At 43.7% G+C, this 24,961-nt stretch overlaps 1 protein-coding gene and 1 long non-coding RNA gene across 9 annotated transcripts in view; one reads left to right on the top strand and one right to left on the bottom strand.

The window, feature by feature from the left end:
- Positions 1-20,174, bottom strand: part of LOC123369509 — a 34,497-nt gene extending 14,323 nt beyond the window's left edge. For all 3 annotated transcript variants that reach the window (XR_006579065.1, XR_006579066.1, XR_006579067.1), the window contains exons 1-2: positions 20,044-20,174; positions 16,233-16,315 (exon numbers count right to left, since the gene is read on the bottom strand). This is a non-coding gene — a long non-coding RNA (uncharacterized LOC123369509). The remainder of the gene's footprint in view (positions 1-16,232; positions 16,316-20,043) is intronic.
- AMPD3 (adenosine monophosphate deaminase 3) overlaps positions 1-24,961 on the top strand; it is a 51,132-nt gene that overhangs the window by 11,582 nt on the left and 14,589 nt on the right. For 4 of the 6 annotated variants that reach the window (XM_045015169.1, XM_045015168.1, XM_045015165.1 and 1 more), the window contains exons 3-9: positions 2,274-2,469; positions 3,925-4,090; positions 7,734-7,953; positions 12,366-12,495; positions 22,504-22,698; positions 23,027-23,158; positions 24,263-24,426. In XM_045015169.1, coding sequence (XP_044871104.1) covers positions 2,274-2,469; positions 3,925-4,090; positions 7,734-7,953; positions 12,366-12,495; positions 22,504-22,698; positions 23,027-23,158; positions 24,263-24,426 — 1,203 coding nt within the window. Of the gene's footprint in view, positions 1-2,273; positions 2,470-3,508; positions 3,526-3,924; positions 4,091-7,733; positions 7,954-12,365; positions 12,496-22,503; positions 22,699-23,026; positions 23,159-24,262; positions 24,427-24,961 lie in introns of those variants that run through there. The other 2 variants (XM_045015166.1, XM_045015170.1) reach the window with 2 other exon arrangements.

Below are 24,961 nucleotides of genomic sequence, written 5' to 3'. Positions count from 1 at the left end.
TACTCTCAGTAATACCATAGGAATACACAAGTTCAACAAAACATAGCTGGTGAGAGGCAAATACAAACAGATTCTTTCAGTGTAAATAAAATCAGCAACACATTAAGGAAGCTGTGTTTGTTTTTTGAACACATGATTTTCTGTCTCAGTGAGTTTTAACACATCTAAACATTTACAGAAGTCAGCATTCAATGTTTTTGTTTTAGCTCTCCATAAAAATAGATGACAGCAAATGCTTGATTTTTATCACTGAAGGAGAAACTGAGAAGCGTCATGGACTCAAATGGGTTATTATTAGGGTCTCCTTAACTCAGAGATAAAGGTCATATGAGATCTAATAATAGATTGCCATCTACTAAACAAATGAAGTTCTAAAAATACACATTCATTCTATTTTCCTTTGAGCAAAAGATTACATCAATTACCGTACTTAAATATGGACTTTTTTTTTATTATAATATAACAGGGAAGCAAGGTAGAAAAGTGATTTAATTCTGCTATCAACATGATATTTGCTGAGATATTTTGGAGGTGAATCATGAAAGTTCAATTAGTGGGTTTCAGCAGTTGACATGGTCATAAAAATAAAATAATCTCTACCTTGTCTTTCCGTGCATTCAAACAACCATTTGATACTTTTTTTCTCGTGGAAAAAATTCTAACAGGATATTTAAACAAAACATATTTAATGTGGGAAAATGCCTTATAAAAATAGCTTCAATCAAGCTGTGTTTGGGTCTAAGTAGTAGTACAGGCCTTATCCTGGTAAGTGGGATACTATATTTATGCTATTCACTTGTGGGGATGGAACTAGTAATCACCCTTGCCCTCAGTGATTGAAGAACACTTATGGCCCAGTTCTGCCTTCAGTTATACGAGTATAACTCCCACTGACTTCAGTTTGTATTGAGTGAAATTTTAAGAGGAGCTTCAGTATTGACTTCGGGGCGTGGGGGTTACACTTATGTAAGTGAAGGTAGAATTTGGCTCGTGTATTATTTATACCACAAGTTTGAGGGAGTAAATAAAGTGTCACAGAATCAATACAAATCTCCAGACTTCAGTGTTCCTTCTGTTTAAGGGCTCTTACATCCACTGGATTGGAGAAGGAATCTTTAGAGGTTCTTGAAGTAGGTGTCAAGTTTTACCATTGGTCACTGTTACTAGGCAATGGTGGCTCTGTATTTGCATTACTATTCAAGTTTTCCTGTAAGGTCATTTTAAAGTTTTGGCACTTTTTCTGTAAAATTATGAAGTGGGAGAAGTTTACAGCATGCAAGTCACAGATAATTCATTATTTCAAGTATATTTTAAATGTTTAGAAAAATTAATTGCAAATAAGCTTTATAAGGGAGTTTTAATTTAGTGGTATACAAATATATCTTTTACAAGACTGATTGCTAATCAGGACATTATGCATAGCCATCAGTCAGTTAAACTTGTCTTAAGCAAGGGATTAACAAACAGTTTGCCTGATGAGTTGGGCTTTACCTTTGTATGGGAAACCTCATGTGATATTCTAAAGTGGCAATTTAAAACAGGGATTTTATTTTGTTATACAAGTCCATTCCTGCTCTCAGTGAAGCAAAAGGCCAAATTCCCATTGAATACTAAAGCATGATCCTGTTGAAGTCAAACAACTGAAGCGATTTTCCTCATATGGACAGAACATGCCTTTGCTACTTACAATACACCAGAAACACACCTGTATTTTTAAATGAAACCATACCTGTCAACTTGATATGTTTCTAAAATCTGCAGCTGTCACCAAGAATCAGAAGCCGATGTAATAGCTTTTGATGGTATATAACCACTTACCTTACCCAGTACACACCCACTCACATTCCTAGCTGCCATTTTATTAAGTTCTGGTGCAATAATGTTTTAAGAGTCAGAAATTTCTCAACTCCTGTTATATTAAGCACAGGTGTAGTAAACATATTTTCTGCCCATTACAGTGACATCAATCTCTCACTTGTAAGTGATGCTGCTACAACACCACAAAAAATAAAATCTGCACACCAACTTTCAGTTATCTATTTTCTAAATAATCAGGGCTTATTGTGTGTGTGTGGGGTACATAAATTGCATGTAGCATGCTACCAAGTGTCAGAAATATCACTGGACTAAACATTTCAAAACTCATTTTTATAAACCCAAATTTTTGAATAATTTGAAATCTATCATACTACAGAAAGCCTTCTAGAATGAAATACTTCTTTGCTACATAGACAGGTTTCTGATATATAACTTTTGATACCATGAATTCCTAGGAAGAAAAGTTTCAAGATGATTCGGTCCCAGTCCTTGTCATTACAAATGCCAACCCAAGAGTGGAAGGCACCATCAGTCAGTTCGCTTCCCTCTCCTGCAACTCCAGTTCTTCCAGGTGTTGGTCAGCCACTCCAAGTGCCATTTACAGTTCCAGAGTTTCAGAGAGTTACAATTGGTGGGGATTACTGTGCTGGGGTAAGAAATCTGTCAATTTTTTCTTTTAGTATTCTGGGTGGGAAAGGGGGAGAGAAGAAAGAGAGAGGACTTCTGCAGTGTGGAATGATTGCCTATTATGACCCTCCTGTTATACTTTGACATATCACACTGAAGTCACTGGGGTTGTATAGGTGTGAGGAGGCAGAATTTGCCCCAGGTTATTTATGACTGTGTATATTAATTGGTAAGAAAAAAAAGATGTAAAATACAACAAGGCATTAAATATGTGCTTTAGCATACAGAGATGGGAGGAAGAATGCTCTTGTAGTTAAGGCCTCAACTAGATTTGGACTCAACTCTTGGTTTTAACTTCTGGCTCTTTCACCAACTTCTTCTGTGACCTTGGGCAAGGCACTTAAGTACCTTTGGGTCTTAAGTTTCAGATATAGGTGCCTAAGTCCCAGTTTTAGGGTCCCTTGGTAAATGGTGCATAAATACTTAGTGTCATTGGGCAAGAGAGAAAATGACTAGTTCAGTGGTTAAGGCATCCACTGCAGAGGTGGGAGACCCAGGGTCCAGTCCCACTGCTCCACTCACTCCTTATTTATACACAGTGGAAGAGTTTTAGGAGGAGAGATTTAGGAAGCGCCATATCAGAATATCCCATAGGCCAGTGATTAGAGCACTCTCCTGAGAGGTGAGACACCACTTTCAAATCCTCTCTATTTCTGCCAGAGAAGGGGGAATTGAACCTGGGTCTCCCATATCCTACATGAGTGCTCTAACCACTAGACTAAAAATTAGTAGGTTGGCAGTAGCACAACCTCCTCCCCCCATTTTGTGTAGAGTGAGGGCAGGTGCTTAACTCGTTGCCACAGGAAATGACTTAGCCACCTGATTCCAGGTGGTAGGTTCCCATTCATGGATTGCTAGCAGAGCTAGGTGCCTATCTCCGTCAGAGTGGCAGGGTTTAAGACACGCTTCTGTCATAGGCATCTCCCATTGGCTAGCTTAGAAGTTTCCCACATGATGTGCTGTCTTTTGTGAATCACATTCTGAGGCTCCTATCTCTCCCCATTCATTGAGGTTTTTAAGGTCAGGCTTGACAAAGTCCTGGCTGGGATGATTTAGTTGGGGATTGGTCCTGCTTTGAGCAGGGAGTTGGACTAGATGACCTCCTGAGGTCCCTTCCAACCCTGATATTCTATGATTCTATGATTGTATGAGGAGCATAGGCACCTAGCTTGGCTTTATGTATTGCAGTGTTGTTCCTGTGATTTTCTAGACACCTAGAAGTAGGCACCATACTGCTGAGCATTGCAATGTCTAAGTCAATTTGTGGATCCAGGCCTTAGACCAAATCCTATTAAGGCTTCCACTTCTGGAAATAAAAATCTTGTTATTGCCCAAGTGGGTTCAAATGAATGACAAACTGACTTTTAATAGATGCTCCTGTTTCTCTTCCCTCAGTATTTATACAGCTTCTCTTTTCAGGTTACAGTTGATGATTACGAACAGGCTGCGAAGGGCCTGGTGAAAGCTCTGCTAATTCGAGAGAAGTATTGTCGCCTTGCTTACCATCGCTTTCCAAGAACAACAGCACAGTATTTATGCAGTATGCAAGATGAAAAATGGAAGATGGAAGATGAAGTATGTCCAGGTACAATAGGTTTCCCTTTAAAAAAAAAAGACTATCATACTGTAGAAATCATCATTTGGTTTCTGTGATTATTTCTATTTAGAATAAAAAGGCTACATTCTGAAATCTATTTTCCAGTCTGAATAAGCAAACACTAGATAGGGACTCAAGCTTCAAAGTTCATTCTGAATTTAAATTTTCCTGAAGTTCAGGGAGATTTGAATGTGGGATTTTGGTCTGGAATAAACTGTAGTTTAAAAACCAACTGACCAAACCAACCAACCCCTGCATGCCCCTAAAGACACACTGGAATTCTGACATTAATATTTGCAGCAAACAAGAAACAAAGTAATGTAAATAACATTTTAACCACAATAATGAGGGAGAAAGGTGTAGGTTGTGAAGAAGGCCAGTCCTTTGGACCTGATTGTAGGGACCACATTTATTTTACATCCCTGGAAATATGAGAGTATATTGTTAAATAGCCATAAACGTGTGAGAGGCTTAGTCTTTGTCGGACCTAGACATATCCTCAGCCATGAACTCGGCTGGAAAGAGATATTATGGTTGTCGTCTCCTATAGTGGCAGGGAGGAGGAAGTTTATATGTCCTCAAGTAGAAGATTTTATATTAAAAGGAAACTTTTCTGGTGAGAGTAGAAATATACTGAATATTCAAGAGAAGATAGATGACATTTGTGAGAATTTCTAGACTAGTTGGTGAGACGACATGGCTGTCTAGATGCAAGAGAGAAATCTTATTTGAAAACAAGTTTCACATTGTTATTTCTAAGGTATTAGTAATTAAGTAAAAATATGATTTTAAGGTTGTGATTTAGTTGTAAATGCCTCTTTAAAGTATTTTAGTAAGTTGTATCCAGGTGGTTGTGAATTTGAATACCTATTTACTGTTGAGACACTTCTGGTATCAATTCACAGCACATATCTTCAGGTGCTGTAATTTCAAAAAGGAATGGCAAGGATGTGGTAACTTCCCTTTCTTACCTAGTCTGTTAAGCCAAGACTGAATGCATGATCTTGTTATCATTCAGACTACTTAGTATTAAGTCCAGGCATGGTTTAATTGGTTTAGGTCAGCTATAGCTGAGGTTGCAATACACTGTATGCTAGCTACACACTAAGAGAGGGTATGATCTAATCACTAATTAGTGATGGGTAAGGCTAAGATTTTATCATGGATATTTTTAGTAATAAAGTCATGAACAGGGCAAAACAGAAAAATTCACAGAAGCCCTGACTTGTCCCTAACTTTTACTAAAAATATCCCTGATAGAGTGGGGATCTGCAGATCCCCACACTACTTCAAGTGGGGCAGCTACAGGGACTAGGAGCTGCCTGTAGCAGCTGGGGGCTGCAGGATACCCCTGCCACCTGCAGCTCTTGGTGTTCCCCGCTGCCAGCTCAGGGTTCCCCACCATACCCCACAGCCACAGCAGCTGGGAGCTCAGGGGTTCCTGCCACACCCACCCACCCCAGGGCCCAGAGCTGCCAGGCGGTTCCCACGCCGGCGTCCGGGCGCTGCTGGGGTGCCAGAGGCTGCACGGGTACCCCACAGCTTCCTGCCCCAGTGGGCGGCAGGGGACCCTGCAGCTCCTGACCAATGCAGGTTGAAGTCAGAGGCCACTGGAAGTCATGGATTCCGTGACTTCTGTGACCTCCATGACTAAATCCCAGCCTTAGTGATGGGCAAAGGCTTTGGAGGTTCAATTTAGATAAGCACCCAAAAGTTTGCATAGCTGACTTGTATCCAAATTATTCAAACCTTGCGGAATTGTAAAATGAGACTAAAAATCTCATTAAAACAGGTCCTCTCTCTACATTTCTGGTAATTCCTGATTCTAGTTATACTGGAATAACTACAGGGAAAACTGTTGTCACTTTGACTTCTGCATTTCCTGGTTCTGGTCAAAAGCAGAGAAGCATGAAAATAAGGAGTGTTTTATAAAAATAAAAGCTGTTTTATTTGAATATGCAGAAGAGGTTTGGTCTATCCTGTAAAGTTTAAGAAACATAAAATCATAGACTTTGGGTCTTGGTTATTGCCTACCTTTGCCAAGTATGGAGCATTTTCATCACAGGGTGAAAGTTTACTGCACCTACTCACTTATCTCACTGCATGACATGATAAGGGAGGAGAGTGTATCCTATTCCTTTCTGACTGATGTATTAGTATTGGAACTGCTGATTCACTTGTGGTGAAACATGTCCAAAACGACTGTAACAAAAAGGTGAAAGGGGACTAGTAGTCATGGAGAGGTAGTCAGTACTCACAGATCAACTGTACTTTCATCCCCAATCTTTTTTTTTTGTTTGTTAAAGTTTCTGAAATTATATTGAGACATATGTATACCTCGAATTATAATATGGTGGTGGTGATGCATACATATGAAGTCCATCTCTATATGGCATCAGAGTACTTAAAATAGTGTACTGGAATTATTAACTTTAGTAGCTTATAGATAGGGTCCTACCAAATTCACAGCCATGAAAAACAAAATGTGAAATCTGGTCTCCTCTATGAAATCTGGCTATTGTAAGGGGTTCACGTAGTGCCACCCGTACTTCTGCACTGCCTTCATAGGCACCCAGCTGTGAAGGCATTGCCATTGCCAGCAGCAGGATAGAAGTGAAGGTGGCATGGTATGGGGGGCTTTCACTTTTGGAGGGTATGGCTGGCCTTATGCATGGGTGACTGGCTGCCCAGGGTGTCGTGATTGGGTGGGGAGGGGAGAATGCCGTGGTAGGGTCAGACAGCCAACCCAAGGCCTCTTTAACCTTGAGCGCTGGGCCCAGAGCTGGGGAGGGCCTGGGCTGGGGGCACCCCAGCCAGGGGCTCATACCATGTGCCAGGCTACAGCTGCTAGTCCTGGCTGTGCAGGGGAGGGATGTGACTTCCTCTTCCCCAGCACAAGCTGCTCCAGGTGCTGGGTCAGACCCACCTCCAGCAACCTCTCCTGGCTGCAGGAAGCCCTGCAGCTGCTGACTGGGAGCCCAGCTGTGAAGGCAGCACTGCCTCCAGCAACAGCACAGAAGTCAAAGTGGCATGGTATGGTATTGACTTCTGTGCCACTTCTGTGCCTGACTTCTGTGCCACTGCTGGCAGTGGTGCTGCCCTCAGAGCAGCCCGGCCAACAGCTGCCACTCTGTGGCTGCCCAGCTCTGAAGGCAGCACCAGTGCCAGCAGTGGCACAGAAGTCAGGGTGGCAATACCATGCCACCAGCAGTGCAGAAGTAATGGAGGCAATACCCCACTCCACAATAGTCTTGTGGACCCCCCACCCCTAAACCTAACCCCATGAAATTTCAGATTTAAGTATCTGAAACTGTGAAATTTCAAATTTAAAAAATCCTAAGACTGAAATTTACCAAAATGGACCATGAATTTAGTAAGGCCCTACTTATTAAAAAAAATAAAATCAGAACTGCATTTAATTTTAATGAAGCTGGTCAGAATAAAGCCAGCTGTGCTATGACTATAGGTCCTTTAAAGTACCTACCAACATGCTTTTAATAGATGAAAGATGGATTTGATATCAATCTCTCTTTTTAGAGCAGAAACTAACTATTAATTTCTTTCTGTAACTATTTTGCCTTTCAAAGTGGGTTATTTCTGACATAATTCTGACATCAAGCTTGTTTCACAGATTTCCTTCCACCCCCGGGAAAACTAGAGAATCCTTACAACCTTGACGATGCTCCAGGAAATTTGGATTATGTTGTCAAAATGCAAGGTGGCATTCTCTTTGTCTATGACAACAAAGAAATGATGAAACTCAATGAGCCCCGGAGTCTGCCATATCCTGATCTGGAGACCTACACAATTGACCTTAGCCATGTTCTTGCTATGATTGCAGATGGTCCAACGTATGTATGTTTATTACCATGCTTTTCCAAAGAGCTGGTAGTACAGATCAGTAGCAATTTCTTGTGAGACTGCTCATGTTCAAAGCATTTGCTTTACATCTGTTGAGTGTCTTACCATCCATGGGTGGGAAATACAGTGAAAAATGCCTTACAATGAACAGAAAAACTTAAGTGAAAGCGTATACCTCTAAAGGTGTCTTTAGCCTCTAGATCAGGGGTCAGCAACCTTTCAGAAGTGGTGTGCTGAGTCTTCATTTATTCATTCTAATTTAAGGTTTCGCGTGCTGGTAATACATTTTAACGTTTTTAGAAGGTCTCCCGCTATAAGTCTGTAAACTATTGTTTAGTGCAGTGGTTCTTAACCTGGGGTGCACACCGCCCCTGGGGCAGGGCCCGTGCAAGGATATTTTGTGCCCTAGGTGAAACTTCCACCTTGCACCCCTCTCCCCCACACATCAGTTCATTGAGGGGCAAATCCCAACAAGCCTTTATAGATCCCAGGAGCCAGTCTTTCTAGGGGCTGCTCCCCAGACCAGGTTCCCCCCTCCCCCTACTCCCCGAGGGTGCACAGCCCCCCCTCGCCCCGCAAGCCCGCCCCACCCCACCGGCCCCCACCCCGAGTCCACTCACTGGCTTTGCCGGGCTTGGGCCGCAGCAGCAGCTCGGCAGGGAGGAGCTGCCTTCAGGAGGCACCGGAGAGCCAGACCGTCCCGCTTGGGGCAGCATCGACTCCCAGCCATGGAGGAGCCGGCACAGTGCAAGGGGGAGCAAAGGCCCTGCAAAGGTGGCGGCACCGCTAGCAGGGAGCAGCTGTGCGCCCGCCCCCCCGCTCAGGCTGCAGCCCGGCGCCCCCCCAGGGGCTTCTATAGCCTGCAGTGGATGTATGTGGGCGCCAGCCCCTGTGCGCCCCCCCAGCTCTTCCCTCGCCTGGGGTTACCATATTTCAACCATCAAAAAAAGGGGAGAGCCGTGCCCTAGCCATGCCCCCATCCACTCCCTCCCACTTCCCACCCTGACTTTCCTGGTCAGAACCCCCAACCCTCCCCTGCTCCTTGTCCCGTGACTGCCCCCTCCTGAGACCCTCCCACCCTAGCTGTCCCCCTAGGACCCTACCCCCTACCTGTCCCCTGACTGCCCCAACCAGTCTCCACACCCCTGCCCCCAGACAGACCCCCGGGGACTTCCATGCCCCATCCAACCACTCCCCGCCCCCTGACAGGACCCCCAGAACTCCCGACCCATCCAACCCTCCCTCTGCTCCCTGACTGCCCCCCGGGACTCCCCTTACCAGGCCCATGCTGGTCAGACGCTGGCTCCACGTGGAGTCACAGCCCCTCCCCTGCAGAGTGCTGAGGCAGCAGGAGTGGGGAGCTGCGGGAGGGGCAGCGGCGACAGTGGCTCTCACTTCTGGGAGCCACAGAACCCAAGCACAGTGAGGGGGAAGCCGGGGGGGCGTGCCGGGCCAGGCTGTGGCCTGGTGCCCCCCCCCCCGGGGGGGCTCCTGCAGCGGATGGGAGCGGTGGTCCCCGTGTGCCCCCCGGCTCCCCCCTCGCCGCACTTGGGCTCTGCGGCTCCCAGGAGCGTGAGCTGCCGCCTCCCCTCCTGCAGCAGGCTCAGGGCCCCGCACCCCGGCGGCTCACACTCCCGGGAGCTGCAGAACCCGAGCGCGGTGAAGGGAGAGCCGGGAGGCACGCCTGCCATTGGTCTGGGGTCCTGGCCGCTGGCCCTGCTCAGCCTCCTGCCGGCCTGGGGTTCCGTTCACTCAGCTGAGCAGGGCTGGCGGCCGGGACTCTGGCTGGCAGCCGAGTACCATGCAAAATCAGCTCGCGTGACAAAGGTGGCACGTGTGCTGTAGGTTGCCGACCCCTGCTCTAGATGCTAGGCATAGTGAGGGGTGAACGAGTTTACATAAAACAGTTTCAGGCCAAATCTGACCTGAACCTTTAGAAATGTGGGAACCAGAACTCTGCATATCACCACTACTGTATAATTGGAATATCAGCTTTCTTGCTGAATAATGAAGATTTGTGCATTTGATGTTAAAAAAATATTAAATGCAGTACTTAAGTCTTCAGTCAGGAGGCAGGATAACAGCACTTGAGCTCACATTAGCCTCACAGTGCCCCAATATCAGGAAAAGAGGGGCAGTACAGTGAATACTGCTCCCCGGAGTCTCAGATGTGGACCCTGAAACAGAACAGTAGTCTGGGTTTCCACCAAGCCATTTGCCTGCCTCACAACCACCACGTGCCCTAGATCCTCTCCCTTTAAGGGAGGCCAAATCCTTCACTAGTGACAAGCTAGCCTAGCTTCTCAGAGAGAGAGATTTTCATGGAGTAGTAAAAAATTAAAATAAGAGCAGTTCTGAACCCTTTGTTCTGGCAGGGTACATGTCACATTAAGCAAGCCAAAAACAAAAACAGTCCAAACCCTTTCTTCAGGCTAAATTTTAGAGTATGTTGAAACCCCCCATTTACCAGACTGAAAACAGGAACAAGCTCCCCAGAGCCTTTTCACTTCTTCAGACTAGGCTTTTCCACACTGGCTCCCACCCCAACCTGAACACAACCCAACCACAAGAAAGTCTTCACAGTAATCAGCATAAACTTTCCCTTAGCCTAAACACACCAAACTATCTCTGCATTGTAGGCACCTGCCTTGCTGGCACTTCCCTCCATTCCAGGTTGGGCTGCTGGCAGGATGACAAGCTCCAGTTGGCTGAGCGCCGGCCTTTAACCCTTGCCACCTTAAATCTCCTCACCTACATTCCCGACTATCCCAGGCCCCTGACAGTGGGCAAACTTGTTCTGCTTAATGGCAAATTCACTCAGACATTATGGATTCACTGACTACAACACTATTCGATTTGTGTTCCGTTGAGGAAAGACTGAGAAGACTAGCAAAAGAGAAGGTGTCATGGAGCAGAGAGGGGCCCCCCTGACAGTGAGGGGGTTAAGGAGGCTGACAGGCTCCTCCCTGGTAGCAGGGCTGGCTCCAGGGTTTTTGCCACCCTAAGCAGCACCAAAAAAAAAAAAGGCAGCCGCAGTCACGATCTGCGAGACCTCTACCGCTGCCGCCTCAGTCTTCGGCGGCCAGTCCTTCCCTCCGAGAGGGACCAAGGGACCAGCCGCTGAATTGCCGCTGAAGAGCCGGACGAGCCACCCCTTCCCCATGGCTGCCCCAAGCACCTGCTTGCTGGGCTGGTGCCTGGAGCCGGCCCTGCCTGATAGGAAGGGTTTAGGAAAAGCTTGTGGACCCAGTTGACCCTGCTCCACTACACTTGCAGCAACGTGAGCTGTGGAGAGGGCAGATAAGAGGAGAGGACCTAGCTCACTTCAACCCTGCCAAGGGAGAAGACCAGAGCTCTAGTTCTTTTGGTGGGAGAGAAGCCTGGGTGGTCCTGAGATGGTATTTGCTTGCCTGCTGGATCAGCTCTCCAGGAAGGGAATCTGTGGAAGCTCAGACTGGAAGCAGGGTCCCACTGAAAGGGATAGGAGTAAAGTGCTCTTTCGCTGCGAGGTCAAAGCCCCAGTACCCTGACCTCAGAGACAGATAAAAAATCGGGGTAAACATAGAACAGAAAAAAAGTGGAGTAGAGAGGGTGAAAGTGAAGCAATTTGAGAGAGTGAAAAACAGAAGAATAAGACTCAAAAAGAAGCAAAAGACAGTGATAAAATACTGGTAAATACATACACCACCTATAAAGGCACCCAAAACTTAAATCACATTCACAGTAGATCATATCCTGAGGTATAACTGTTCTGGCTGAAAATAACCTATGTTTCCATGTTGTAATAGTTTTGTTTACAGGTTGCTTCCATTGTGTAAGGAGGTGGTTTGTTTGTGTGATGGTGATCTTTAGCATCTGAGTGGTAACATTTGTTAGTTAATACATTTTACTTTTTTGTATCTCCCCTCCCTCAATCATGTACCAGACTGAAAGAACTAGAAATTCCACAGAGGTACAGTGATGAGATAAAATATTACAAGTTAAAAATAGCATGCAAAAAGGGGGTAAATCATGGCCAGATACATTCCTTCAGTGTCCTTGTAGTTCTATGCTATTAAAAAAAAAAAACTTCCCAGCACATTCTGTTAGTATTTTATTAACTGGCTTCATATTTGGTATCAAATCAAATTGGTATCAAATTTAGGGCCTAATTGGTAACCACAAAAATCAAGCTTCAGAGTGGTAGCCGTGTTAATCTATATCAGCAAAAAGAACGAGTACTTGTGGCACTGATATAATGATATCTAGCCATTTTCATCCATAGATCTGATAAATCACATGTCTGGGACTTATTAAAATATGGGATAAATCTAATGGCTGTTTCACTCAAAGTAATTTACACTCTTAAAACTTAAAGTCTGAGTAGACTGATCATAATTAAAACGTCGTCTCTCTTTTGCAGAAAAACATATTGCCACAGACGGCTTAACTTTTTAGAATCTAAATTCAGTTTACATGAGATGCTAAATGAAATGTCTGAATTTAAAGAACTGAAGAGTAATCCCCATCGAGACTTTTATAACGTGAGAAAGGTTAGTGTGAAAGGGTTTATTAGCATGCTACAGTCTTTGTGATGGAATTTTCAGTTGTCTCCCTTTAGTCTATATCATTCACTAAAACCTCTGTGTGAAATACAGATGGAATGAACAGGATGCTGTATAAATACCACACACTAAACAGCTAGATTGCAGGCTAATATTCCAATATAGTTTTTTTTTTTTAAAAGCTGAACACATCGTTTATAAATTTAACCCTTCATTGCAGGCCCATTGCAGCCTCAGCTCAGAAACCTTGCCTTAGGGAAGTGACACACTCAAAACTCTGAAGGACAAACTGTGGGCTCAATCCTCAACTTCACTGAGATTCCACTTGGTGCAGTGAGTTCTATGCCACCTTTCCACTGTCCTGATCCTGAGCTAACCAGGAGCTGAAACAGCTCTTGGTGCAACTTAGAGCAGCTAATAATCTGATGGAGTCATGTGCACTTTGCCCCAGTCCCACCTTCTCATGGCACATTTTCTCTGCCCCTAACATAGCCCTGTGTGGATAGGATGGGCTGGGGCATTGAACCAACTATGCTGCCTTTGCCCTCCAGAGAATTCCCTTGTGTCAGAGGGAATCCTTGTCTGCTCCTTTACAAGCAGCTGGGAAGCTGTCCTCACAGCCTCAGCAGTGCAAAGCAGACAGAACTGGGGCCAAGGATTGTGCCCTGTGTCCTCAGATGTGCATATTGATCTTATGGATTTTAATGAGAGTCTTGTCATAATATGATATGGAGGGTTTTATCTAATGAATTAAACAGAAGCTATATGGGCACATCCATGTATAGGATTTGGCCATAAAAATACTGCAAGAGGTTACTTCAGTGTAGCCATTGAATATACACTTAAACTGAAAGGTAGTAAAAACAGGTTTCATTGTCATACTAGCTAACAATACTTACCTTCTTGTTGTGATTTTCTAAATGCTGTGACATCTGTCCTCTGGTCTAACTCCATGTTAGGTCACTAGGTTCATAAGAGTTTAGTTTTGCATTTTCCCCTAGGTCCTACTTTGGTTCTGCCATAAGACATGGATGGATTTATTATAGATAGTCAAAAAAATTCTAATAGTTTAGGAACAAATTTAAGGCTTGGAATAAACTGAGTTTATTATCTGGTTGGAACAGACCATTTCACCAATCCCTCCCTTTGCAAGTCCAGACCTAGTTCTTATCTTCTCCACTGACAGATTGTGCACACACCCCGTAGGACTGTTAACAGCAAAAGAAAATGAGCCAGCCTGAAAAAAACTGATACCAGTAACATTGCTCAGTTTCATAATATGTTTATTTCATACTGTGCTACTGATGTCCAAATGTGGCTAGCGTAGTCGAGGCGTATGAGGAAGGAAAGCATATTGAAATGCAGAGTTGTGGTTTGGGACTTACAGTTGAATTCTCTTAAATGAACCATTGAGGAACTGTGCCTATAGCAAAGCTTATCTTCCACTTTGTGTAATCGGGTGCATCAAAGATAAATGTGCTGTTCACAAGTATGTTTGAACAAGGGATCAGCAGTAAACAGAAATGGGGATGATCTCTGCCAGAAGCAAGGAAATCCCCTCCTTTAAACTCAAAAAGATTGCCAGTTGTATTTTTAGACAGCCTGGATGTATTTACGGAATGGCCTGTTTACTGCTGAGCAGTAAGAAAGTGTTACGGATCTGTGCTAAGCAATAGAGTATCATTTTTCAAGTTCAGTACATATGCTCAGTAGTCATCCTCATATTTTATAAGTGGACTCTCCACTGCATTAGCCAAGTCATCAGTGAAAATATTGATGAGTACCAGATACAGGACATATCTCTGCAAGATCCCACCAGATACATCCTTCCAGTTTGACAGCGAACCATTGATAACTACTCTTTTAATATGGTCTTTCAACCAATTATGCACCCCTCCTCATAGAAGTTTAATCTACACCACATTTCCCTAATTTGCCTACAAGAATGTCATGTGGGATTATGTTAAAAGCCTTACTAAAAATCAAGATATCACATCTACAGCTTCCTCCCTATCCACTAGACTAGTAATAATAAGTCTCATGTTTACCCTTAATTCCACCTACTGAGTTTTGCTGCTTTGGTTGGGATTTATTTACTCATGTGAACAAATCCCAACTAAAGCAACAAAACTCAGTAGGTAGAATTAAGGGTAAACAACATTGTAACAGCTGGCTTTTCCCCTTCTCAGTAACAGAGGGAGCAGTTCATCCCTCTTAAGTCTTCCGGTCCTGGGGTTAAATAATGTAAACAAGTCCAACCAAGTTGTTAATCATGAACAATATTGCTAATTACCAATCATAAAGAACATCTTTTTCATTCTAAAGTTTGCATATCAACTTGATTCTCCTGGAGGGAGACACTAATACTAGTGGCTAGGGAAGAAAGTATAGTTTTTAAAATGTTATACAAATCCTATTATGTGCTTTGCTAATGCACCTCAGACCTTACGTCCCAGAAACCTAATATTCTAGTGCTGGCCTTATTTAAGATGAGATTTTTCCATTATGTGGATGATATGAAAACACCATTTGAATTCAAGACTCTAGAGGTAATTCTGCAACCTGCTGCAGCCCTTGGAAGGAAGGCTTAGGAATGTAGGGAAGACAAAGCGAATGGTTATGGGAACTAGTAAAGGGACATGGAGACATTCATATCTAGATTGCTAGTTTGATTGTGTCAAAGGTTAGCAGCGACCAGAAGTTGGTGGGGTTTTTGTAACTCCCAGCTTATCAGTGTACACCTCACTAAAGCTAAGACAGCCAACACCAGTACTATGTATTGCTCATCTGTGATTCCTCTTTTGGCTATCTCAGCAGTAAATCCAAGGACAGAGTTGACACAGAAGCTGAAGCAGCCCATAGAAGAAGTCTTTCTAAATTAGGGTTGGTGCAAAGCAGTGGGGTTGGGGAGAGAGGGAGCTTGTACTGCTGCTTCTGCTTGAGTCCTTAAGTCTTCATAGCTGCCAGTTTCTTATTTAGTAGTTATAAGGCTGTAGCCTTAATGGATGAAGCCATATAAACCAGGTTTTATTTAATTCTATAGCCCCCTGCGGATTGCAATTCCCATATACTCCATACACTATGTTTTTTGAGCCTACACTACACATTTCCCGTTGAGAGACAGTTGGTGAATAAGGACCCAATCCTAGAAAGTGCTGACCATCCTCATCTCTCATTGGTCTCAATGGAAGTTGCAGATGCTACCACCTTGTGGGATCCTATCCTAAGGTCTGCTTAGGTGAAGTTAATGTTAGATGTCCCATTGGCTTCACAGGAAGTAGTATGAAGCTCTTACTAAGAAGGGTAGTAGTGTTTACAAGAGAAAGTGTATGTACCTAGAAAGCCAAGTAGTTTACAGCTGAGGGTTTCACTGGCTTAGGTATTGGAAAGACATATCACCATCAATAGGCTGCTCAAGACACCTGTGACTGTATTTATCATTAACTGTTCTAAATGTACAGCATCAACTTAACTCGGTGACAATGTTGTTTTATATGATAGTCTTATGTGCATATATCTGTATAAACTTTATCATGGGGTGCAGGCCTCCAGCATAGCCCTGTAGTATCATTGCACACCTGGCCCCCTCATGTTCTTTCACTCAGTTACCCAGACTAAATTGGTTTAAGACATGTACCCCCCCTGTGTGGGGGTCTAGGATTTTTTTCTTTAAAGTCTTTTTACTTTAAAGTAAAGACTTTACTTTACTAAAGTCTTTAACTCACTGTGTTAGTTGCCCCACTCTGGGTCCATGTAAGAGTTGCCGTCAGCTCTCTCTCCTTCAAAACAGGAATTCCCAGCTCTCTTCCTGGAACAGGGTATACTTCAGTTAAACAGTCACTGTCTCTCCTTAAGGCAGCAACCCCAGCCCTCCTCAGAGAGCTGGGTAATTCAGGCAGTCATTAACTCTCTCCTTAACCCAGAAGTCCCCAGCTCTCCTTCTTGGAGCAGGATTTAGTAATTTAGTCACCAGTAGGGCCTTAGCCAGCTTATTGTTAGGTGACTCTTCCCTTCTGTTAGTCCTCAGGTTCAGAAGGTTTGTTTGACTGACTGACTCAGACCTCTCCTACTTGTGTCTATCTGCTATGAGAGAGGAGGCAACATTTGAGCTGGATGAAGGGGACCAGCATATTCCCAGTTGGTTTAGTGAGAGGGGAGTCTGCCTCCCCCTCTCAGCAAGGCTCCTGGCCCTGGGCCCTTAAAGGCACAGTGATGGGATTTCCACCCAAGCACTGCTTATTCCCAGAGTTGCTTCCTCTCTGTCTTTATCCCCTACATCCTTGTATGTGCATATATCATACCTTTCAAAATCTGAAAGAGCAATGTTAAATCATAGCATGAGCTGACCACTAGGCCCTACTACCTTTAAGGGGGCAGACTGCCCCATCCCACACACTGCTTTTATTAGTGACTTAGAAGGTGTTGAGACAGATTCAAGCCACACAGCGTAGGAAAAAGCTTATTATGAAGAGAAACAGTTAATCCCTTCATTTGTAACTTTTTGAAAATTCAGGAGTGGGGACAGTAGGATGGAAATCAGTGGAAGATGGCCGGCTAGTGAGGGGGACTGGGTGCATAGTGTGTCAGCTGAGGAACATGCTTTGCTGAGGCAGGAGTAAAGGTGGGAGGGAAGAGAAGCAACGGGAGGTGGAATGAGGGAAGTGGACAGAGGAGGTTAGGTGTGAGGGGAACAGGAGGATGTGGTAAGCATGGGGACCCAGGCAGGATGAAGACGATATACAAGTGCAGCTGTCTTATCTGGTCGGTGGGAGGAACTACTATTTCGTTCTCCCTGCTCGGATGGCAGAGGGTGGTCAAAAGGGTTCAAAGGCAGTCCTGTGACAAGAGGAGGAGAGGTGGCCTGTGGGGAAAACCTTCAGTGCAAATTCAGTAGAGTTGGCTCTCTGACAGGAAGGGCTGCTGGGCAAATGGGAGTGCTGCAGTTCTTTGATTGGTGACACACTGGAATGAAAGGTTAAAGGAAACATTTGGGGTACTGTGGGTTTTGTTGGGTGAGACATTTAGTTCACATGAGGTGTAGTCCATATTCAAACAGATGCTTCCATATGTCATTAGGATTATTGGTTTATTTGAATAAAGTAGTGAGATTAAGAAGACCATGGGCTACATGCTCCTTCTTGTGGAACAAAACCAGGAAACCCTACAATGAGTTTTCTGACTCTCTTCACCAAAAGGAAAAGGTTTAGGAGATATCAAATGAGACATGAGACAATATCTGAAGACAGAGCAAATGACAAGAAACAGATCCAAAAAGGGTCAAATGGAAAAGGCTGGAAAACATATAGGAAGAAAAAGCCTCAGTCTTATATTGAATCCCTCCCTCTCTCTATTGTCTGTATGTGATGTAATTAAGGTAGAATGTATAAGGTCTTTGGGACAGGGACTTGTTAGATCTGTCTATAGAACCCTTAGCACACTCTGGGCACCATATCAAGAACTCCTCAAAAAGGAGCCTAGTTTTGCAATTTTTGTATACACACAGAGACCACAAATGAGCTTCTGTTTTAGAGCAAAGATGCCTTTCATAATGGAAAAAGTAATGTACACAGTTACATTTTCATATGCTTATGGTAAAAATAGCCATTGTGATGAAATTTCAAATAAAGCCAAATTTGTGGAGGGGGAGGATGGGTTGATCATACAGCACTACAAAACAATTTATGCTGCATTCAAAGTCAAACTCTTGCACAACTCCAGTCAAAATCATATATGATGACATATTTACTCAGGTTTCTGTTTTTAGCTGGTTTATGCAAGTTGATTTTCATCTTCAGACTTTGAATTGTCAGTGTGCATAAATGTGTGCTAATAAATTATGCAGTATAGTATATGGATCACTTTTCCAAGTACATTTCAGAAACTCAAGATTGCATTATACTCAAATAAATGTTGTGTCAGTTTGCCACACTCACGGAGGTCAACATTTATTGGGTATATTTCAGGGAGGTAGCCAGAGAATCTGGAGTAGTCTGGTGGAAATAGTGACAGAGGTGCCAGGAAAGTGATCACACTACTGGGTAATGAATAGATTTAGAAAATGAATGGAGTCATGTTTCCCTGGGAATAAGCTTCCTGATCTTAGCTCAGATATGGTGGCATCCGTGGCAGAGTAGTGAGAACACCTTAGAGGCGTTACATGATCCTCTTGAATCACCCATGTATTGTTGAGAGAAAAAAATTGTTTCTGAGTAGAGTGACTTTAAAGAAGCTGCAATTGCTGATCGGTCTTCATCTTTGACAGCAAGTAAATAAGCTTCCAATCTTTTCCTTCAACAAAGGTGTGTTCATTTTTGGGTTGAAAAGGAGGGCATGGTTGTCTACAAGGTTTATGAATTACAAGAGGTTGAGTCCCCTGTAGTTCTACAGCATCTGGGAGTTGCATTCTACACTCTACTCAGGTTTGCTAAAGGTTGGATTTTATGTTTACTAACTGTTTTCCCTGGAAGTTAGGTCACATCTATTAACTGTACCTGAGATGCTCAGTGAATCAGCCAAACCAACTAGTTTCTAGTATTTCATTGGTCAAGAGAATATTGACAGTGAACATGGTGCCTATGTCCAGAATCAAAATCTTTCAACACCCTGAGCATCTCTAAGGGCTGGTCTACACTATGAACTTATGTCCCTAAGAGAAATAGCTATGCTGAGCTGACCCTTGATGTAGACAGTGCTTCCCACAGAAAGAGCAGCAAAAGTTGAGACTGTGTAGACCTTGCCTGCTGATTGTAAGGTCCCTGGGCTAGAACCTGGAGTAGCAGATGAAAGTGGCATAGGATTGTTAGAGATATGAGGTAGATAGCCGGTCCAGAGAGACTGTGTTACCCCAGAAGCAGGGTGGAGGGGGCAACTATATAGTGGCCTAGCCAGAGGGCTGAATCATAGAGAGTATCCTGAGCCCTGGAGAGCAACAGAAGGGGGCGCTATACAGCATGAGAGCTGATCCCCAGACCTAGCCCCAAGGGGGTGCCCTAGGTGAGCAAACCCCAACAGGGCTCTGATTACAATACATCTCTTCTGCAATCCTTCCAGCATGAGCCATGGTGTACACACACACCCCAGTCTGGCCTGCCTACAGACAGTCTGCCAATACAGAGGTTGTATTTGCATAAACACACACTCAGCTTGTGCATGAAGATGTGGGGGGTTTTCATAGGCAAGTGGATGTGCCAGGAAATAGGGCAACTAAAGAAGCTGGATAGCAATTGGCCCTAGATGTGCAATGTACTAATCAATATTGAACTAGGTGTTACTTTATGTGGGTAATTGAGGTGATGCAGCATACAGGAGAAAGTTAGTCCTAGTCAGAGAGGTCTAGGATACACAATAGACACCCCTGTATTTAAAGCAGTAAGAAATAGCTTTGTTGCTTACATCATTATACTTGTCAGAGTATAAACATAGCTACTCAACAGCTCTACACCTAGGGTATGTCTACACTTAAAATGCTGTAGTGGCACTGCTCCAGTGCAGACATTACCTATGCTGACAGAAGAGGTGATAGCTAGGTATGTTTACCTTCCATGGGCTTTCATTCCCACAACATCTCTGGGTAAACCTCTTCTGCCATAGACAGGATCCTATGGCTTTTGCTCCCTCGTGGGTGGGTAGATTCCTTCCCACCTCCCTGTGCCCAGAGAACAACTAGATCCTCTCTTTGCAACTGCCTTCTGCAGTCAATCTCATGGCTTTATAGAAGCCCAGCTTGCTTCTCACCAGCTGGGCTTCATCTTCAATTAGTGCTTATCAGCCAAGCCTGACTCCCCCGCAGCTGCAGCCTGTAGGGTTAATTGACCCCTTCTACACCACCTTCACCCCCAGCTGGGCTGGTGTGAGATTAACACCTCCTCACAAGCCCCCGGGGAAATTTGGATTGAATCAACCGGAATTTCTCATGCAGTATCACACCAAGTGCAACTCTGGAACAGCAACTCTGCCACTTCATTAATAAGGTGCAGCTCTGCTGGTGGGTTCAATAGAGCTCTGATCCCACTACTGCTCCACCCCTTTCAAGTACTTATTAGCAGCACTAGCAGCACTTCTCTTTCAAAGGAGACTGTGGCCAATTCCTGCCCAGGGAAACAAGGGGAGGGGGCAATTTGGGGAACACTCCCAATTCCCTTCCCTCTTCTGTGCTTCCCTCATACAGTTATGCACAAGTGAGCCCTAAGTGCAAGAGGAGTGGGTCATTGTGTGTACAAGTTGGATATACCCCCACGTATTGCACATGCAGTTGAAGGAGACAGCTGAAAAATAAAGTCTCCCATTGTTACTTTGAATATGTTATGTTCCATGTTGCAAAGTAGTCTTCATAGAAGGCACAGTAGCAGTATGGTCTCCTGGACAGAAGAATGTAAGCTCCCTATGATTCCTGCGGTGCTGCAGGATAGAAGTGTCAGAAAGCTCAGGAAATCAAAATGCTTTTGGATGCCAGTATGCTTCACCTCCTACTCAATAATTTGGATTGTGTGAAAGGTATAAATGGCAGTGACATTAACTGTGAGTCTGTTACAGGAATTGCTACTACTAGTTGCATACTCATTTGCACAGTTTTTGAATGGACTGTCATTTTGCCTAATATTCATGATGAAGAGTAAAATAGATGGCCTTCCTGCAAGTTTACTTCTGAGCTAATTTTATTGCCGGTTTATTTTCCTTCTGAACAGAAAAACCCCAAATGGATTGTTTTATGTCTATCAGTAAAGCTCTTGGGTCTGATTGTCAGAAATGCTGAGCACCCGATGCTTCAATGGGAGTGAAGGGGAGATGTGGCTGCTTAGCATCTCTGGAAAGCAAACCCTTTGAGTGTATTTGTTTTTGTAACCAAAACAAAGACATTCTGAAACTTCTAGGCAGAATTAGGGTCTCAAAATGGAGGGGGCATTCCCTGAAGCTCTGTGGCCCTCTGTATTTTCTCTCATTGCAAGAGGAGGTTAAAGAAGCTCTAAACTCTAGCCCTGCAGTTAGGCCAGCATCACTGCATTATAGTGAAACTTGGAAGACTACTGAGTACTTCTGAATAAAGTGCTTGGCTTGTGTGTTTTCTCTCAAATGGCTTCAGCTATTTGTGTGTTGAAGAGGCATATCAGAGCTACTGTTTGTTTGCCACATAATAGCAAACAGCTAAGGACCTTAGTCTCTTCAAGTCAGAAAAAATCCACAACCACCCTAGTAATCTGCTCAAAGACATCAGTGATTCATAAATGGATCCAATAATATGGTGGTATATACAAAATGGGTCCTCAAAAGGTGAAGCCATTTTCTTAATATCAGTTACGGGTCAAATCCCATCTCATACCAAGCTCTGCTGTGACTGTGAAGATCCCTGACAACAGTAAAAGTGTTGTTCCACTGCATGGAGGGAAGGGATCACACAAGTGAAACACACAACAGAGTCTGGGATGGTGCGGGAGAGGAACAGATGAGGAAGGAGGACACGTGCAACTACACAAATCCAGCAGCTATTCTACAACACAGGGAAGGATTACAGCACTGTACTGGCAGCAGTATGGCTGAGACGGCGCAGAATGCCTGTGGAGCAGCAGTGCTCCCACTTTGCAGCATGAGGGGAAGGATTCTATTTAGCCCTGGAAAGAGATCATGCATGTACAACCCTGTTACTCAACTTCTTTTCCACTGGGGATGAGGGGCAGGATGTTGTCCTAAGAATTCCAGGTTTTTTATCATCTCTCTTTAGTTTAATCTATCAGTGGTTCTAGTTTAAAACTGGAAAAATAGAATACCCTTTAAAAAATATTCACTGAGCACTATGTTAATTTAATGTAACCCTTCCCCCTCTTCCGCACCCCTTGGGACCCAGGAGCTGAAACATTTTGAGGGATGTAATATCCCTTGCCATCTGATTCCTAAAGAGAAATATTGTGTGACATTTTTATAATTCTGTATGACACAGAGGTACTTGGCTAGATAAGGGCATGTACTATCTGCTAAACCAGAGTAATCTGTTTTTTATTTCAGGTTGATACTCATATCCACGCTGCTGCCTGTATGAATCAGAAACATTTGCTGAAGTTTATTAAGCGCACTTACAAAACAGAGTCAAATCGGATTGTGGCAGAGAAAGAAGGCAAGAAGATGACTTTAAAGCAAGTGTTTGAGAGCCTTCACATGGATCCTTATGACCTCACTGTAGACTCTTTAGATGTCCATGCTGTAAGTCTATTCCCTCAACAAATAAAATAGAGAAAAATCAGCTCTCTATTAGTGCAAACTGCTTGGGGAGAAGGGAAGGGCAAGAGTTTTTTGCTGCATCCGTTGAATGATATTTAAAAAAAAAAATACACCCCAAAAACCCAGTGCTTAAATTATTTGTCACTATGTTGTAAACAAGGATTTACTTAGGCTGTTTCTTTCCTAACAGTTTTGTGGCTAGAAAACAATCTTAGTAGAAAACAAATATATGAATTTGATTTATAACATGGTTAGGTATTTCCTAACCACTAGCATTTGGATACCTATACTGAGATTTTTTTTCCTCCAGGGTCGCCAAACATTTCATCGGTTTGATAAATTTAACTCCAAGTACAATCCAGTTGGAGCCAGTGAGCTAAGGGACTTGTACCTGAAAACTGAGAACTACCTTGGTGGTGAATACTTTGCTCGTATGGTCAAGGTAAATAAGATTTGTACCAGGGATATCATTTCAGAAAAATTCTGGAGGGGAGAGAGGAAATTGTGTAAGCATATAGAAACATAAAAGGTGATTACATATCCTGCAAAGTCTGTGTGTGTGTGTGAGAGGGAGAAAGACATAATAGAGCATATATACCTATGAAAAGTTGGGAGGGATGGGGATCGCCTACCTTGCTCCATAAGTCATGCCCTTTATTTGTATCTCTCCAGCTGTACTGGCACAGTATTTTGTAGAAGTAATTTACAGTATGTACAATGGTTCAGAGATTCCCAAAGGCTTCAGGCTGCTGTACCAAGTTACCAGACTGAGACCTCTGCCGAGCCAATCACTGCCTGCATAATTGCACATCCTGTAAAATTGTACATGCTCTGACTTGCAGGGGAGCTTGGGCTTTTCCAAGCCTCCTCAATCTTGTGCAGTTACAAATTAATGGGAAACAGCCAGTGATAGAACATTGTGGTTCAGGACACGATAGGGAGCCTCAGCACTAGAAATTAAAGACTGAGGAGCTAGGAATGGTATACATACACAATTGCTGCAAAAGTCCTCTTGCAACAAAATAGTGTGGAGGAGAGGCCTCCTGCATATGCATTACTCAGTTTCTTTCCACACCTACACGGGTGTTTGACTAAAACTAATAGCATAACTTTTTCAGGAGGCAATTGACATACATATTCTGGGCCTGATTCTCCATTGTCCTGCATACTGTGTAATCATTTACAACAGTGTAAAGGGGGTGCAAAATGCTATCATTGTGATTACATGTAGGATATTGTGGTGTAAGTGACTCCACAAGGCAGAGGGAAGGCTCTCTGAAGCCAAAGGTAGCATTTAAATCCACACTGTTTTAAAGATTTTGAAGTTAGCCACTAAATGACATTCCTTCCTGCATGCTAAATGGGATAGTTTAGCAGGAATGACAAGAGATTCTTTTTATGTTTAACAGTTGCCAGACTCAGATCGGCTGCATTCCATTGTAGAGCAGGTCTGAGAAAAAAAGTGTGGTAGACAAAAACAACACTAACTGTGCATGGTACGTTGTGTCCTTACATAAGCAAACATTAATGAGTTGTTCTCCAATAGGAAGTAGCTCGTGAGCTAGAAGAAAATAAATACCAGTATATGGAACCTCGGTTATCCATTTATGGGCGGTCTCCAGATGAATGGAAGAATTTGGCAATATGGTTCATTGAACACAAGGTTTATTCACCCAACATACGCTGGATAATTCAGGTTCCCAGAATTTAGTAAGTAAGCAGGAGCTATTGGTAATGAGAACAGATTAAAATCTTGCAAAAGGACACATTTTCTCTTCTACTATCCCCTTAGCTGCTTTACCAGCTGTTGTCAGATGCTCCCGGTGTGGTGCTCTGCTCTGTTCAATGTTGATATCAATCTGCTGCATGCGTGTGTTCGCTCTGTGTGCTGTCCCAGCTCTGCGCAGATAGCTGACACAGCAGACCCCGAGAGAACCCCGAATGACCACAGACTCTAGTAACGTACGAAGGCACTTTGGCCAGGTTTATTGTCAAACGAAGCACGATAGTTCCCTCTAGACTTTACAGGACATACTACGAATATGTGCCCCCTGGCAATGGACTCAGCTCAGTCAGTGGTGGCACTTTCCACTACCCCTTAGGCTGGACAATGACATCCACTCGGATGCATTCTTATACAGAGGTACAAACAAGTTACACATCACTCCTGATGTATTGAGGTGCAACCCCTCTATGTAGCAAGGTACAACCCCTCTATGTAGTAAGGTGCCGCCTCTCACCTTGT

Source organism: Mauremys mutica, chromosome 4, assembly GCF_020497125.1.
Source record: "Mauremys mutica isolate MM-2020 ecotype Southern chromosome 4, ASM2049712v1, whole genome shotgun sequence".
Classification (NCBI taxonomy): domain Eukaryota; kingdom Metazoa; phylum Chordata; order Testudines; family Geoemydidae; genus Mauremys; species Mauremys mutica.
This window is presented reverse-complemented; position numbering and strand designations above follow the sequence as displayed.